The sequence below is a fragment of the Bidens hawaiensis genome, unplaced genomic scaffold, assembly GCF_021521415.1.
Source record: "Bidens hawaiensis isolate Kalapana, Puna unplaced genomic scaffold, B.hawaiensis_p1.1 tig00010569_1, whole genome shotgun sequence".
NCBI classification, from domain to species: Eukaryota; Viridiplantae; Streptophyta; class Magnoliopsida; order Asterales; family Asteraceae; genus Bidens; species Bidens hawaiensis.
Window position 1 is genome coordinate 358908 of NW_027491807.1, and position 16500 is coordinate 375407.

At 35.0% G+C, this 16500-nt stretch overlaps 2 protein-coding genes across 2 annotated transcripts; both read right to left on the bottom strand.

Moving 5' to 3' along the window:
- Positions 1–192: 192 nt before the first annotated feature.
- Positions 193–2208, bottom strand: LOC143535555 (uncharacterized). The gene is made up of 2 exons (XM_077029779.1): positions 1861–2208; positions 193–1288 (listed from the first exon to the last, which is right to left on the bottom strand). Exons 1-2 carry the CDS (start codon positions 2206–2208, stop codon positions 812–814), a joined length of 825 nt encoding a protein of 274 aa, XP_076885894.1. The 3' UTR covers positions 193–811.
- Positions 2209–10066: 7858 nt separating this feature from the next.
- Positions 10067–15846, bottom strand: LOC143535585 (uncharacterized). Its single transcript, XM_077029801.1, has 4 exons — positions 15642–15846; positions 15474–15563; positions 14825–15237; positions 10067–10162 (listed from the first exon to the last, which is right to left on the bottom strand). Exons 1-4 carry the CDS (start codon positions 15844–15846, stop codon positions 10067–10069), a joined length of 804 nt encoding a protein of 267 aa, XP_076885916.1.
- Between the last annotated feature and the right edge of the window lie 654 nt (positions 15847–16500).

Below are 16500 nucleotides of genomic sequence, written 5' to 3' on the forward strand. Positions count from 1 at the left end.
ATCCGCCAAGTTAGTATATGTGAACCATTTTGGCCGCCCTTTTAGACCTTCCCTTCTTTAGAAAGTGAATTGAATCCGCCAAGTTAGTATATGTTTTAACATCTGGATTTGCTATCTTGTGAACTACTCAATCCCATCTTTCCACGTTTTTGTATTACGCAAACCATGGGTGGCTTTGGTATCCCATGTTTGGAACTTCGTTGCCTTAAAAAACCGCATCCCATGTCTGGAAACATCGTTTTAGAAATGTGTAGCTAATGCTGTTAATCTCCGTTACAAAATAACCGCAGCAAATTTGGTTGCAAACAGTTGCTGATATAGCCTTGTCCAGTTTGTCGCTAAGTGGACCTGAAGCTGTTGCAAATTTGTCGTGTAGGTCATTGAATAAATACAATAATTTCATGTAGGATCAAAACCGTCATAAATTTGTTGCAACGTGGTAACGTGACAGATGATTTTAAGGGTTGCAAATGACGTTTTTGTACCATCATTTTATACCAGACTAAGCGGGTCAGGCGGGCTGACGGGTAATTAGGGGTTCAGGTTCCAACATGGTGTTTATAAAAAAAAGGATGATGAAGAAAGTAGAAACTATTTGCAGTATTTTGATGAAGTACCATTGTAGAACTACATTTTACACCCATTTAGCGTGTCAATTACTATTCATATTAACCACAAACAAAGACAAAGAAGAAACTAAAAGAATAAGCATCACATGGAAACAAAAACTGGCTTCTTGTTGCAGGGATCATTATCCATTAAACTAACAATATGCATTCCTTGATAACTTCTGTCAACATTTTCAAATTATTTAAAAAATATTGGGAATTAGAGCCTTGACATGATCCTTGTCAAACTTCTCTCCAAACTTCGAAATATACCATTCTCTCGTGGCCAAACTTCTCCCCGTCAAGTAGCATATGGTGCCGAAAGTGAAACAAGCCGAATACAGTGTCTGCGATATGCAAGCGACTCCAACGAACTCGACAATCTCGAAGAGATAGTGTGGGCATATGACCAAGTCAAACAATCCTCCTCTAGGGATTTTATACTCCCTATCACCCTTCTCTCTTAGATTAGATAGAATCCAATGGTGGTAAAAGTTTCCGGTTATTCCAATCAAGAACAACGTAACTCCAACGTTTTTGAGATCAATTAAAGGCTCAGCAAATGTTCCGGATAAGTATTGTGCGTAAAGCATTGTCGCGGTGGAGATGGTGTAACTAAAAGTGACAGGTATTACAGCTTCAAGTGACATATAACCACTATATTTGTGAACAAAAAGGACCTATGAAAAAGAAAAAAACAACAATAATGTAAAAAAGTATATTATTGTACTAGGGCTGTAAATGTTCCGAGCCAAGCCAAGTCAGGTTGGGCTCGGGCTTGTAGTTACAGACTTACAGTTGGATCATATATCTTAATGAACTGAAATGTTGAGCTTAATTAACTCGCCTCACAAAAAGCTTGAGCGAGTTCGTTTAGTTTTAAAGTTCATTTTTTTTGTTATCTTTACACATTGATAGTCATATAAAAACCAAAAAAAAATTATTATTTAACAATACAGACTTTATAAACTACAGAAATTATAATTTCCATATATTCAAAATTGAGTTATAATTCGGGTTATACACAATTTGGGCTTAATTTTAATGAGCCAAAATGCGAGCAACGAGCAAGCATAACCCAGCTCGAGTTTAGATCGTTTACAAACCAGGCCGATTTCTAGCAAGCCTCGAGCCAAGAACTTATAAAACTATAAAAGTCCTATATTTTACTAGAAATAACAGTTTAGATGCACAAAAGAAGCAGTGAAAACAGCATGCATGAATTGACAGATTCAAAAAAAATTAACTTTACCTCAATGACCCTTTTGAAATAATGAATGGTAAGAGCAGATATAACCATTACAAGTCGAAAATCTCCATCGTGAAAAGCCACGAAAGAAACAAGGCCTATGAGAAACGCGGGTGCATAGAATAAAAACATCCCATCTCTACTAGACCACTTAACTTCTTGATCCTTTTCTGGTTTCTTCGAAGTTGCGACATTGATAATATTAAAGAACTTGGAATACTGCATGTGCTTGCCTTTGGTTTCCTTGTATCCCGCATTTGCGAGTGAAAGACTGCTTACTATCGACATTGTGTTGACGAACAAGGAAGATGGTGGCGGAAATAAGAGTGTTGTCAAGAATGATATCACCATTATTATTATTTTTTCTTGTAGTTTTTGGATCTTTCCACCTATAATGTGTTATATAAGTAGACGCAAGAATACAAGAAATAAACTTGTGTTTGTGATTGTAAGTATGCCAAGTTTTAAGGCTTGAGTGTACCTTAAATCAGTGGATACAACTTTTCCTACGTGTGACAAATGGATAAGTGAAATGAATGGACATGTTTGTTTCCCACGTGGTGAAACATAAAATTCACGAAAAAATAATTACTCACCTCTTCTCATTTAAAAGTATTCGTATTTTCTTTTTTATCTGTTTCATTACAATGTTTACTTTCAAAATTTATAAATCAATTTCTAAGTTTACCTTTAAACACACACAACTATTAGTCTATTATTAATAAATAATATTGATTGATCCAATTTCTAAGGGTATTATTGTCATTTGATAAACAAAAAATTTAATCATTCGACCTACCTTGAACTTTGTATTTTTCAAACCATGACACTTAAAAAGGGACGGAGGGAGTAATAGTTAAACACATAAGATCAAACTTTTGCCCACCCAAAAAGCCCCATAGGTTCGGTGAACCCTCCCCCCACCCCCCCACACACACACTTCCACCCCCCCTCTTAGGCTCTTCCCACAAAGCGCTGGATGGGGGGGGGGGATATGTTTATTAATTGGTGAGTTTACTTTAGTTGTTTAATCTTTGATAAAAAAAAGAGTTAATGGCCATTTTCGTCCCTGTGGTTTGCTACTTTCGCCACTTCAGTCCAAAATTTGTAATTTTTTCAATTTAGTCCTCATAGTTTTAAATATTAGCCAATTACGTATCATCCGTCTAACGGCAGCCGTTAGTTTAAGGGTATTTTTGTCTTTCTCCTTTTAATTTTGAGTTATTGGTCATCTAGACATTTCCTAAAATCTTCTCCATGGTGGAATTCAATGGTAAAGTGGTCAAGATAATTCCCTGAAACCGAATTGTACAAAAAAAACTAAAAATCGTTTTGTTGATTAATGTATAATAGTTGATTACGACCCAGATTTTCGTTATGATATGTTAATCTTTAAACCCTAAATATTATGCATTCGTCAAAGAAACGATTTTTAGTTTTTTCCGTACAATTCGGTTTCACGGAATTGCTTTGACCACTTTACCATTGAATTCCACCATGGGGGAGAGTTTAGGAACCGTCTAGAAACTAAATACGAGAGGAGAGGGTATGATTACTGTTGTCGACAGAGTAAATGCAGACCTGTTTTGGGCTTGGATAATGCTCTCTAGGGTTATAGACAAAAAAACTAACTTAAATTGACAAAATTTCAAACTTTGGACTGAATTGACAAAAGTATCAAACCACAGGAACGAAAATGACCAATAACTCAAAATAAAAAGTAGAAAGACAAAAATACCCTTAAACTAACGGCATAGATGGATGCCGTTAGACGGATAGGACGTAATTGGCTAATATTTAAAACTATGAGAACTAAATTGACAAAAATACAAATTTTGAACTGAAGTGGCGAAAATAGCAAACCACATGGACGAAAAAGACCATTAACTCTAAAAAAAAATAGAAAATAATGATAAGATGTAATGATTGGAAGATGCTCCATCCACTACACAATTCTGTTGTAAAATGCTCATATGGTTACATGATGCCACGTGACGCAAAACATAACATCCACTACACATGGTTTAAAGTGGCTATGAGCCTATGAAAACAACATATTATCTAATTAGTATAAAAGAAAAGTTTGGTGCCACAAATGGTATTGTTGAGTTTGTTTTGTATATACGTTAATTATTCTATTTCTAAGCAATAACTTATCATTTGGCCGGATGGTGATGTCTTTAGTTTGTGATTAGTGGTACCTATTGGCAACCCAGGTTCGAGTCTTTCATCTTATACATACTGAGTTTTTTTTGTTCAGAATTTTGGTGGGCCCTAATCTAGAATATTATTAAAAGATAGATCGTATGTATGTATCGGAATTGAAGGAAGTAATATGACAATATCTATCTATCAGACTTGTGATTTGTTGATTATGGAGTAAGAAGGCTAGACTTATTACGGGATTTTTTTTGTAAGGTTTTTCATTTTTGAGTTTTTGCACCTGATGTAACATATCGTGTATCGTTCTCTTCTCCTTCATTCATGGAATAATATAGTTGTTATTAAACCATTTTTTAGACGGATTGAAATTTATATTTATAATATAAACAAAGTTTAGGGATTTTCTATAACTAACATTTGGATCAATGACGGGCCATCAGCCCACCGTTCGTCTCCATATCCGAGTATGGAATCGTGGGGTTTTAGGTTGGTACGTTACTGAAGATAAGGTCGTACATCAGTCACAACTCAAAGACCACTCTCAAGAGGTGTTTTTTTTTATCATATTTTACTTAATAAAGATCTTGATAACTTGATTAGTTAATATTCGACTTAAGTGATGTTCGTGAGATGTTAAATGAATTTGTAGTCATGCTTCTGAATGAATTCGAATATATGACCGGGTATGAGATTAACTTTTAAAAATTCACGGCTTTGGAATGATATTAGGTGATGTTTTCTGATTATATAAACATATAACTCGCAACATGACCATCTATGTTAATATATATAACAAGTGTTTTTCCGGCACGTTGCGCCGGACAGGTCGGTTAAACCCGGGGCCATGATGCGGTAAATCGACGTGATTTCGGTCGCCTTCGGTTACGTGTACTATTGTACTGGAACTAAGACAAAATAAAACAAAAAATATACATATTGGGGGTGGACCAATGGCGTGCTGTCGATCCGTAAAAATTGATCATTCATAGAACCGAGCTGTTATCGAACTCGGATGTTAAGGCGGTGAGTCTACGTGAATTTCGTCGGTTTTCGTCATGTTCGTTACGGTACCGGAACTGAAAAAACTAAAATCAGCAGTCGGTTGGTTTTCGTTGTGGTACCGGAACTAAAACAAAACGCGGTGAGTTTACGCAAAGAAAACCGACCTAATTTGCATAGACTCAACGTCTCAACAGCCATGACCGATAACGCTCGGTTTTACCAACGCCCGAGTTTACCGACCGATACCGACTACTGAGGCGGTGAGTCTTTCGTCATGTTCGTTACAGCACCGAACAAAATTTGTAGTCGGTTGGTTTTCGTTACGGCACTGAAACTAAAACAAAACACAGTGAGTCTACGCGAAGAAAACCGACCTATTTTTGCATAGACTCAACGTCTCAACGGCCAGGACCGACAACGCTCGATTTTACCAGCATCCCATTGGTCCACTCAAATTTTATATTTTCCCTATTTTTTTAGCTCCGGTGCTGTAACAAATGTAGTCGCAACCGACCAAATTCGTGTCTAGTTTTCGCCTCAATGGTCGGGACCGAGAACACTTGGGTTTACCACCGCCCGGGTTTACCGACAAAACAAACTTCGTTTTAGATAATTTATTTTTTATATGTTAATTAACGAATATATTTCTTTTTGGAAGCTAAGGTTTTTACCAATGGTGTCTATATCGTGACGAATGTAAATGACTAAATTCACATCAACTCACAGACGTAACGCTCATTTTTACTAATACCTAGATTTTAGCATTGAGGATTTACCAATTGCCCCGGGTGAAAATCTAGTTTCCAACAAACATAAATTTCACCACCTGATTAAAAGTCAGTGTAGGGGGATAACTACGAACCACTAAACCTATGACCATATCGATCTACCCTATACATTTAAGGTTAGTTTAAATTTAGAATGTTTGACAACGTTGTTGTTGGTTCGAAGCCTAGGATATTTGATGCCACTTGCATAGTCATGAACATACCTATTGGAGGGTTTGCTTTTGTGATGAGAGAGGTATTAACAATTGTAGAATCCACCCTTTAAAAGTTTAATTAAGCTTTGCATTAGCCAGTATATATAATTACAGAGTATAAGGATTAGGGTTACATAAATTATAAAAACAAGTGAACCATCTTATATCATCAAATTAGCATGGGCTTATTTAATCTATCTAACATGACGACTTAATAGGTTGGGTGGGCCGGGTGGGGTTTTATTTTTCTTCCACCCACGTGATCCCACTTTTTCTAAGAAAAAATACAAATTATTCATACTAATATATGTATTTTAATTAGGAATTATTTATATCTTATTAAACCATAAGATAGGTTGTTATGTATATTATTAAATTAAACTTTTTTTGTTTTATTTTTTTAAACAACCGTGTATCATACGGTCTCCATCCTAGTAAAATCAATATAGATACACACTTTTATTTAATAATATTACTCCAATGAGAAATTAAAACCCAAACCCTAATCCAAACTTCGAATATCCATAATTCTTTCTAAGGCTATATACAATGCTTAATACTCACAATTTCAACAATTCTCGACATCATTCACAAACCTCCTTGAAACTCGATTTGTAGTTACCATATCTCGAGCCATCTTTAACCACTCAAACATCCATAATGATACCATGTATTGCTAGTGTAGACAAATCTCTTTCGTTAGCTATATTGATAGCAAACAAGAAGTTGGTGATAATACGGATTAATAAAGTTTGTTTATAATAAAACTTTGGTTAGGAAATATTTGTTGTTAAAGATGATAGACCGGAGAGGAAATGAGTATTTTTGATGAATGCATTGCTGATATGTCATCTTTTTGTATGCGTTTATAGCTTCCTCGTGATCTTTAAAGTGTGAGTGTATATTACTTTGATCTTACAAGTCATCTATATCGTTTCCTGACAATTTTAAAATGAAAAAAAAACGAGCTAATATAAATGAATAAAGACGAACAAAGCGACTGACAATATATGATATAATATCAAACAAAACCAACCATTAACCTTAGTTATTACACTCGAATCATAACACATACAATCAAACATAACTCAAAAACATAAAAAAATTAATTTGAAGTAACAATCTCTTAGATACACACACAATAACATAGCTAGAGAGCAGTGGCGGCCCAACCATTTAGGTGGCCTAAAGCGGAGTATAATTTGGGGCCTTTTGCGTTGTCTTTGTTTGATTAACAATTTGAAAATTATTCACATATTAGGCTAGGCACGTTAACAAAATTTGATCTGTTAGTTGTACAGCACAATCCAAATCAATCTTTTCACACCTAGCTACATTTTTTTTTATAGGTAAATTATATTAAAAATAGTTCTAATTACAATAAAGAGGCAGGTAAGCGGGCAACAAGCTGCGCCGATAATTTGACATTTGCTACAATATATATGACATTTGCTAATAAAGATTCTAGCTTAAGTTCTGTTCGATAATTTGATACGTAATTATTTTAGTACACAGTATGTAATTAAAAAAAATCCCTTTGCAATACAAATGGTAGAAAGAAAATTACACATGATATAATTATATAAACGAAATGCATGAGTATGGCATGAGAGAAAGTAAAAGATTATCAACAAAAGACAAAATAATTGATAACTATTCCTAGATCAGTATTAAAAGCTAGATATGCAGTTGAAGAGCAATAAAATTAGACATCTTTTTGGGCCTAAATGGCCTGTTTGTTGAAAAAAGGAAAAAAAGGAAAAAAAGAAAAAGAAAAAAAAACAGGCTCCTTAGATTCGAACATGGATATGCAGGTTACCAGCCATCTGCCCTTACCACTGTACTACAGCGAGATTGTATACCTAGAATATAAAAACTAATACAAATATACATTTTATATATAATATACTTTTATTTTTCCTGAAACGAGGCCTAAAAAATTTGGGGCCTAAAGCCCTAGCTTTACTTGCTAAGCTTATAGGGTCGGCCCTGCTAGAGAGTACAACTAATTAGAATTTAAAGCAAGAATGGTACTTAAATTCATGGGTTTCATGTACTCACTTGTTCCAGTCTGGTCTACCATAAGTCTATTTGTTTTCTTGGATGGATGAAACGTGTCCCAAAATGCATAAACATCCCTATTAGGGCATAGTTTCAACAATGGTTTACAAACTCCGATCCCATTGTATGGCCCTTGTCCGCAACATGCTATTTTCGTAGTAACAAACCCTACAAATTTACAAAAGAGTAAGCTATTTACATTTTATTACAAGTAATTTAATATTCACTCAACATAAGCTCCTGGAGTGGCAAGCTTGGACGAGTTCGTTGGGGGGCTCAAAATGTATTATAAAAATCATAAACTAGGGGGGGGGGGTCTCAAATTTTCGGCATAAAACGGGTACATTTACACTACGTATACAAATTTTCGGATGAAAAAAGGGTCGATTTACACTACCGCGCAAAAAAACCGGAGGGCCCTGGGCCACCCCCCGCCCTAAGGAAGCTTCGTCCCTGAGCTCTGGATTGCTTACGAAATCATTGTGCATCTTCCTTGTGTTTACACCAACAGACACATGTCTATCGAGTTCTTTATTAAGACCTATAAGCATATCGTCTAGTTGAGAGTTGAACAAAGATGCAGCCCATTGAAACTCGGGCTCACATTTCGACTATGTTGAGCAAGTTCTGTTGGCACATACCCTAGTGAACCGGTTCCAGTTACGAGCACCCTCCTTGTAATTCATTCCATATTTAATGTAGGGCCAAAACTAATCATGCAAAGTGGAATTTTAGAGCATGTTTGAGATTGAGTTTGAAAACAACTTATTGACTTATTGGTTTTTTCAAAAAGCCAAAGTTAAATGGTGTTTCGCAATCACATAAATTCCTTTTATTTTAGCTTTTTGAAAGGTTAAAAAACAGTTTTCTAAAAACCTCAAATCTCATTTTAAAATGGCTTTTTGAAAAAACTAATAAAACAATAATTATTTTTCAACTCAATCCCAAACGTTCTTTAAATGAAGTCCAAAGAAAACTGAAGGCAGGCCCAAGTGAAACAAAGAGAAGCAATGAGTTAAAACATAGAACTAGAAGTAGAGGTGCACGAAAAACCCGTACTCGGAACCGGACCCGAAAAAATACTCGGAACCGGTTTTTTTAATACCCGGGTATTCTATACTCGAAACCGGAACCGACCCTACCCGTAGGGTATGGATAGGGTATGCATTTTGAGCTCAATACCCGTACCCGGAACCGTACCCGATTTATACCCGTAAATACCCGAAACCGGTCATACCCTATACCAATACCCGGTTATACCCGATACCCGATATCAATTTTCTAATACCTGAAATAATACATGAGTTTTTATATTATATTTGTATGTTTACTTCACAACTTTTATGTTTAAGTTTTTGAAAAATGCATATTATTAAGTACATAATTTGTACTTAAGTGGATTTACGGTTTTTGTAATATAGTTTAAATCTTTTTAAATTACAAAGCAAATTTAAATTTTAAACAAACTTAAAAATGTATAAAAAAATTATAAATTCAAAACCCGATATTAATACCCGGTCGTACCCGGACACATACCCGGTTCCAATACCCGAACCCGATCATACCCTACCCGGGTACATAGGGTTGAGTTTTTCTCCCCAATACCCTACCCGAACCCTACCCGATTTCTCTCAATACCCGATTTTCCAATACCCGATCATACCCGAACCCGGGTATTAGAAAAAGGAAAATTCTAAAGGTACACCACTACACCTATTAAGTAGGCATATTTGCACACTATTCAACATACGTTTCATATGCTCAGCATACGTTGCGTATGCTGTAATACTTTTTCAAATATCATACGATTCGTATGTAATGTTATACGGTTCATATGGCTTTTGTATAAACAATACGAATAATATGAAAAAGCATACGATTCATATACTTTTAAGTAAAATTAATAAACGCTTCGTATAAAAAGGATACATTTCGTATAGCTTAAATACGAATTATCTAAAATGTATACCGTTCGTATTTGAATGTGTAACAAAATAAGTTTTACTTGTAACCATCTAAAACAAAGGCGTAAGCTTTGTCTCCAACAATAGTGATTGCATGTGAGCTTCTTGCACAAGGACATCCTTTTTGGTTCAACTGCAAATAATAATATTTGCAGTTAGTAAATATGGTTTATTTGGTAAATCAGAAATCATGAACCAGTGATCAATTATTGACATAACTAACATCTAAAGATGAATAAACCGGACAATAATTATGGTTTAAATGAATTTGATAATGATTTAGCTTGAATTCAAGAACAATAGAACACTAATTCAATGATCCCTTTAAATAATTACTTCCATATAATACGAACTGTATACAAAAGCATATGACTCGTATGGTTTTCCATATGACTCGTATGGCTTCCTTGATTTGACTAACTTAAGTTATTATTCTATACGTTGCGTATGCCAGCATACGTTGCGTATGAGGCCTATGATTAGATGGGGGAATGGTGTATAAATAAGCTAAGTGGTGTATCTCTAGCAAACCCCTAGAAAAAACCCGATTTGTGCACCTCTAAGTCTAGAAGGGTTTGGAATGGATAATGACGGATTGACAGTTGATGGGCTTAGGTCACCGAACAAAAGAAATAAACAAATAAATAAATAGAGCCACAATAGACGCAAGGGATTAGAGTCAGCAGAGAGGAGTTCGATCAGAGAGTTGGACCAGAAGGAAACGAAGATAACCTTATAACCTGGAACCAATATTTAACATACAATTAACGTGTATTCGCGTTATTTGGCTCGGTTTGCCATTTATCTTTTGTTTTCTTTAGATTTCATATTATGTTTATGACTGAGTTTGTTATGTTCTTGATTATGATTGACTAGTTTATTTTAATCGTCTAGATTTAGATGAATCTTGTTTTTGTGAGACCTTTTGGTTTGACTATTGCTTATGTTTACATGATTTTAAAGTCCTAATCTTGTTCATGCGGCACACTGTTGGTAACTTTTTTTTGTCATAAAACTTTATCCCATTTATCTGATTTTTTTAAATAGCTTGTATGCGCTTTTTAAATAACTTGTATACGTTAGCTTAAAATAAACAAAATACACAGTTTTGCGTTTTTTTTACATTCCAATATAATTTTAACGTAAATAGAGTTATATTTTAAACTACTTTGTCTCATAAACTGTTTTGATGCTTATCTAGATCAACATTTGGGATGACAGTTAACTAAATGTAAAAATAACTAACATTTTAAACAATTAACAAAAATAATAAAATGCATTACAAATTAGAAAAAAAAACGCTTATATTTCGCTTTCATTATCTTATATTTCGCTTTCATTATCACTAACCATGACATCTCATTTGTCACACCGGTGAAATGGATCTTCCCTAGATAAAATCTACGTAGCATCACTTTCACTTTCGTATTTACTGTCAATAATACATCGTCTTACATAATTATTGTGGCTTGATATTATTACGCACGCTTACATCATAAAATAAATTTACTCGTCATTTTTATATTGACACTAACATGTGTTGTATATTATTGTACTTCATACTTTTTAATAATTAAATTTCTAATATGTACGAACTATTTATTGTTATATAACTATTTAAACTTGGACCAACATTTACTAAATTACACATGATGTGAAAGTTCTATTTAGTAACACTACTAAATTGAAGTGATAACAGTTGTTAAGTTCTACAGTAATATTCAACAAAACCAAGGTCAAGTTTTAACGTCTACTCAGAGAAAATTCGGATACGACGATATTAACAACATAGACGTCAAAACAAGGGGATCACGATCATGTTGTCGCGACATGTTTCATATCCCATGTCAGTCATGTCATACAAGTTTTATTTGTAATAAAATGTGTGTATAATAGAGGAAATCGAAAATGTCCTTGAAATTGATATGTGATCATGTAACAACCCCAATATAGTGGTCAAAGTTGTATAGGCATCACTGCAATATATACCTCATTAATGGGCCCATTCTCTGTGGAAAATTGACCACACTCACATGAGCAAATTGGACTACTCTAAATATCATAAATGTACAAAATTAATTTCCACAGTTTTTGTATATCATAATGTCTAATAAAAAGGATATGATTATTCTATCACGTGATCCATTTGTCACGATCTAAAATTTTGTTAATAGCTTTTAAATATATGACATATTGAATTACTATTTCATTAGGAAAGGTTAACATACAAATAAAATTAACGTGCTAAACATGAGAATCAAGTAGAGTAATTATATATACAAGTAGAGTAATTATATAATTAAATCATACATAATTACTATACGTGTATATATAATTACTCTACTTGATTCTCACGTTTAATACGTTAATTTTATATGTATTTTATCCAAACCCCTATTTTTATTAATATTTTGGTAATCCTGTTTTAAGTTTAAAACACGTATAAAAGGATTTAGGCATTTAGCACATAAACATGATACTTTAGACGATTTAAACAATGACAACTAGTCTTTGTATTAATAGTTTTAAACTGTATTGAGTATATATTTATTTGTTTTACACATAAGTTTTGATGTGATTGGATAGTTACTAAAGAAATATAGCAAGATCCTCTGAAAGGGAATACAACGTTTAGTGTGGACAATATTGATAATATTAAATGATCTTTTACAATGTGTAATATAGGATTTTTATATCATGTGCACTTAATTTGTTGTGTAACCCCCCCCCCCCCCCCCCGGGACATTTTTTAACCAACTACCTCACTCTCCATCAACGGCCAACATAAGTGTGGATGGATGGTGTCATCTAGGGATGGGCAAATTCGGGACTGGTACCGGTTGGTACCGGTACCGAATCGGTACCAACGTTTTAAGTTTCAGTACGGGTACCGGTACGGTACGGGACCGTTATTTCCCGAAATTTTATCTTAAATACCAGTACCGAACCGAATATTTCGGTACCGGTACCAAGAATCCGCGATTTTCAGGACCGGGACCGGTCGGTACCGGTACAGTCCCGATCTCATCCCAAGTGTCATCTCACTTAAACAACACAAACTCACTCTCCACCTCAACCCTAACCATATAAACTTTGTTCAAAATGTACCCAACGTATGCTAAGTGTTTATTTTGATTTTTTTTCGAGAGGTTAATGTTGATGCATAGCAGCATAAGTAGTCGACCAGATTCTCACTACATGTCACTGCAAAAATAAGTAACTGGTTTGGTGGTCAATATCGACCAGAGTCTCACTACATGTCACTGCAACAAGCCCGTTGAATAGTATAGTTAAAAATTAAAATTGCAACTTTGCAAGTTGGTCGACCAAGAAATCCTTTGTTCGTTTTTGAGTGAATCCTCCTGTGAAAGCTGATATACTAATAGTTAAAAACTAAAAATGTTTAAAATGAATGTAAAAATTATAACATACTCTTTATGCTGGTTTATATTTATATATATATATGTTTGCTCTTTTTCATGTTTAGAAAATGGGTTTTGTTTTGTCATGTTTTAGGGAGAAAAAACATATCTAGAGTAGCAAAGATATGTTTGTGGAGGTTGGGTACGCACAGTGGTCAGGTCACCTTTCTATTTCTCTGCCTCACGTGACACTTTGGGGTCTAATTTCCACCTACATTAATAACTCAAAAGTCCCAACACCTATGGTCAAAAAGCATGTCGGTATTGAAGGTTATGTATATTTATATTCGTTTTAAGGATTTTCTTAACATGTGTTTTTGTAATACAAACTTTATGTTTTATACACCCTAGGCTAATCAAAATTCAAAAGTACAAATTTAAACTAGTCCAGTTAGATATCATTATATCAACTATGACCAAATTATTTCACATCACATCAATTGAGTATGCACCATAAACCGAACGAATGATTGTTTATGAAGTAAATCCTATTGTTATCTGATCGTTATTGTTACCGACATATGCAACCTCATCCCCATTATATATTACAGATGGAGACAATCAATGCACATATTGGGTAGAAACATTCAAAATTCGTTGCATGGCTTTTCAAGTTCTTCATCTCATTCTACTATCACTGCCAAATCATCAAGCTGATTGCTGACAAAGACAAAAAAAAAAAAACCAGTCGATGACATGCGGCTTTGCATCAACGCTATTGTCCTCCAACGGATCTAATGTACAATCTCTAGCGGGGTTAATTTTAAAACGAGGATCAGTCATTCGTATTAAATTATTTTGTTAGTAAACAAAATTAATAATCATATAACACAGAATGTATAGTTCAAAAGAACGAACTATAAAATTTTTGAGAAAATATATATGTTTGATGTGTAATGAATCTTTTATATATGAGTTGAAGCATAGTGAATCGTTGCAATTATATATTCATGAAAAGGCATGACATGCAATAATTATAACCAACAACATTTGAGAAGCACCATCAATAGCTACAAGTTATCCAAGTTTAACACTTATTGGTCAGTTGCTACCGATCGATAACACTTGCTATTGAAGATTTTGTTACAACTAAGGCTGAGGGTAATGGGGCTTGGTTGAGCCCCATGTGAGCCAAGCAAAATCTGACACGTAGGCGATGACATGGCCATGGATCAAGCCCCAGAGGGTGTAGTGATCCAGGTGAGCAGGAGCTTGATCTAGTTTTTTTATTTATTTAATTATTTTAAATAATACATTAAATAATAATATAAAACATTACATTAATAATAATATAAAACATTACGTTGATACTAGTCTAATACAAGATCATCGGGTCTTCTATCCCACAAATGCTCGACCAACTCATGCCGAACGTTGCCATGTAACTCGCTCTTGATGATATTTATGTTGGCAAGTCGTTGTTCATTGGTGATCGTCGATTCTTGTCTTGGAATATCACCTTTGTAGTTTTGACAAATAGCTTTACCCTCGTCTTCTAGTATCATGTTATGTAGGCTTATACACATGATGACGACTTCCGTTATCTTTTCCCTTGTCCAAAATCTTATTGGATTCGCCAACATTGCCCATCTTTTCTTTAGGACTCCAAACACCCTTTCAATATCTTTCCTTGCCGATTCTTGTTTCTTCGTGAAGTACTTTCGTTTGTCATAAACTGGAGCCACGTAAGCTTGAACAAGTATCCCCCATTCGTTGTAAATACCATCAACGAGGTAGTACTCGTACTTGAAATGTTCTCCATTTGCAAAAAAAGCTTGAGGAGGTTCTACCCCGTCGATAAGGTCATCGATTATCGGTGACTGATCGATAACATTGAGGTCATTATTAGACCCGGCAACCCCAAAGAACGCATGCCAAATCCAAAGATCCTGTGACGCCGCCGCCTCAAGTACGATAGTAGGGCCGGGGTGATCACCTCGATGGAATTGACCTCGCCAAGCAGTGGGACACATAGCCCAACCAACATGCATATAATCAAGGCTACCGAGCATCCCGGGAAACCATGCTTTTCACCGTGCACCTCGTATATGCGTTGGATATCATACATTGTTGGTCTACGTAAGTATCTCCGCCTGTATAGCGATATGGCCCCTAAATATAATTATTAAAGTTATATAAGTTATGTAAATATTTGAAAAATATATAAACAAACGTAAAAAAAATATATACCTCTACAAAAGTGGTTAAGCGCATCGCGTCCGGTCTTTTTAGCCATTTGTAGATACTCGTCCAACATGTCCGATCCAACACCATACGCTAGTTGTCGAAGAGCGGCGGTAATTTTTTGAGTAGCCGTGAACCCGGGCTTACCTCTAGCATCATCCCTTTGTTGAAAATACTCAAAGTGCTCCGGCAAGTCATTTGCTAGACGCATGAATAATCGTCTAGTCATTCGAAACGGGTTCTAAAACTATCCTCAGCATATGTGGGATTGAGACTAAAATAGTGACGTATCAAAGTTTCGTTAGCGGTCTTTCGATCACGAATACGCGGTTGGCGGAACAATGGGGCTCGGGGGCGATTTTGATCTCTCAAAAAGCTTATCGTCGTTTGAACCGCTTGACAAATGAGTTCGTCTTCTTCGGTAGAATAGAAAGACGAAGACGATGACGACGATGCCATTTATAAATATATAAATAGAAGTTTTGATAGAGAGAATGTATGGTTTTTTTATAGAAAGTGTGGATTTGTATTTATAGATAATATATATATATATATATATATATATATATATATATATATATATATATATATATAAACTGGCCAACGTTACCAACACACCCTCCAACGGCTAGTTAGCCCCGCGACCACAGCCACGCCGGCCGGCCGCGCCCTTGCTCACCGGAGGGGTGTAGCGGTGTTTGCAAGCTACGTAGGCGGCCGCACCCACCCCTCACCCCCACTACCCTCAGTCTAATGCGCAATTGTCTCTTGATTAGATGTCATTGTTTTTGATGAATTTCTCTTGCTTTGTCAAGGATTGTGCAAATTGATCATAAATTTAAATCCAATTAAGATGATCATTAAT

Coding starts and splice junctions, on each gene's coding strand:
- LOC143535585 (XM_077029801.1), bottom strand. CDS start 15,846: ATGCGTCTAGCAAATGACTTGCCGGAGCACTTTGAGTATTTTCAACAA. Junction 15,564..15,641: donor GCTTAACCACTTTTGTAGAG/GTATATATTTTT, acceptor AATTATATTTAG/GGGCCATATCGCTATACAGG. Junction 15,238..15,473: donor GGTGCACGGTGAAAAGCATG/GTTTCCCGGGAT, acceptor TCGACGGGGTAG/AACCTCCTCAAGCTTTTTTT.
- LOC143535555 (XM_077029779.1), bottom strand. CDS start 2,208: ATGGTGATATCATTCTTGACAACACTCTTATTTCCGCCACCATCTTCC. Junction 1,289..1,860: donor ATTTCAAAAGGGTCATTGAG/GTAAAGTTAATT, acceptor TCTTTTTCATAG/GTCCTTTTTGTTCACAAATA.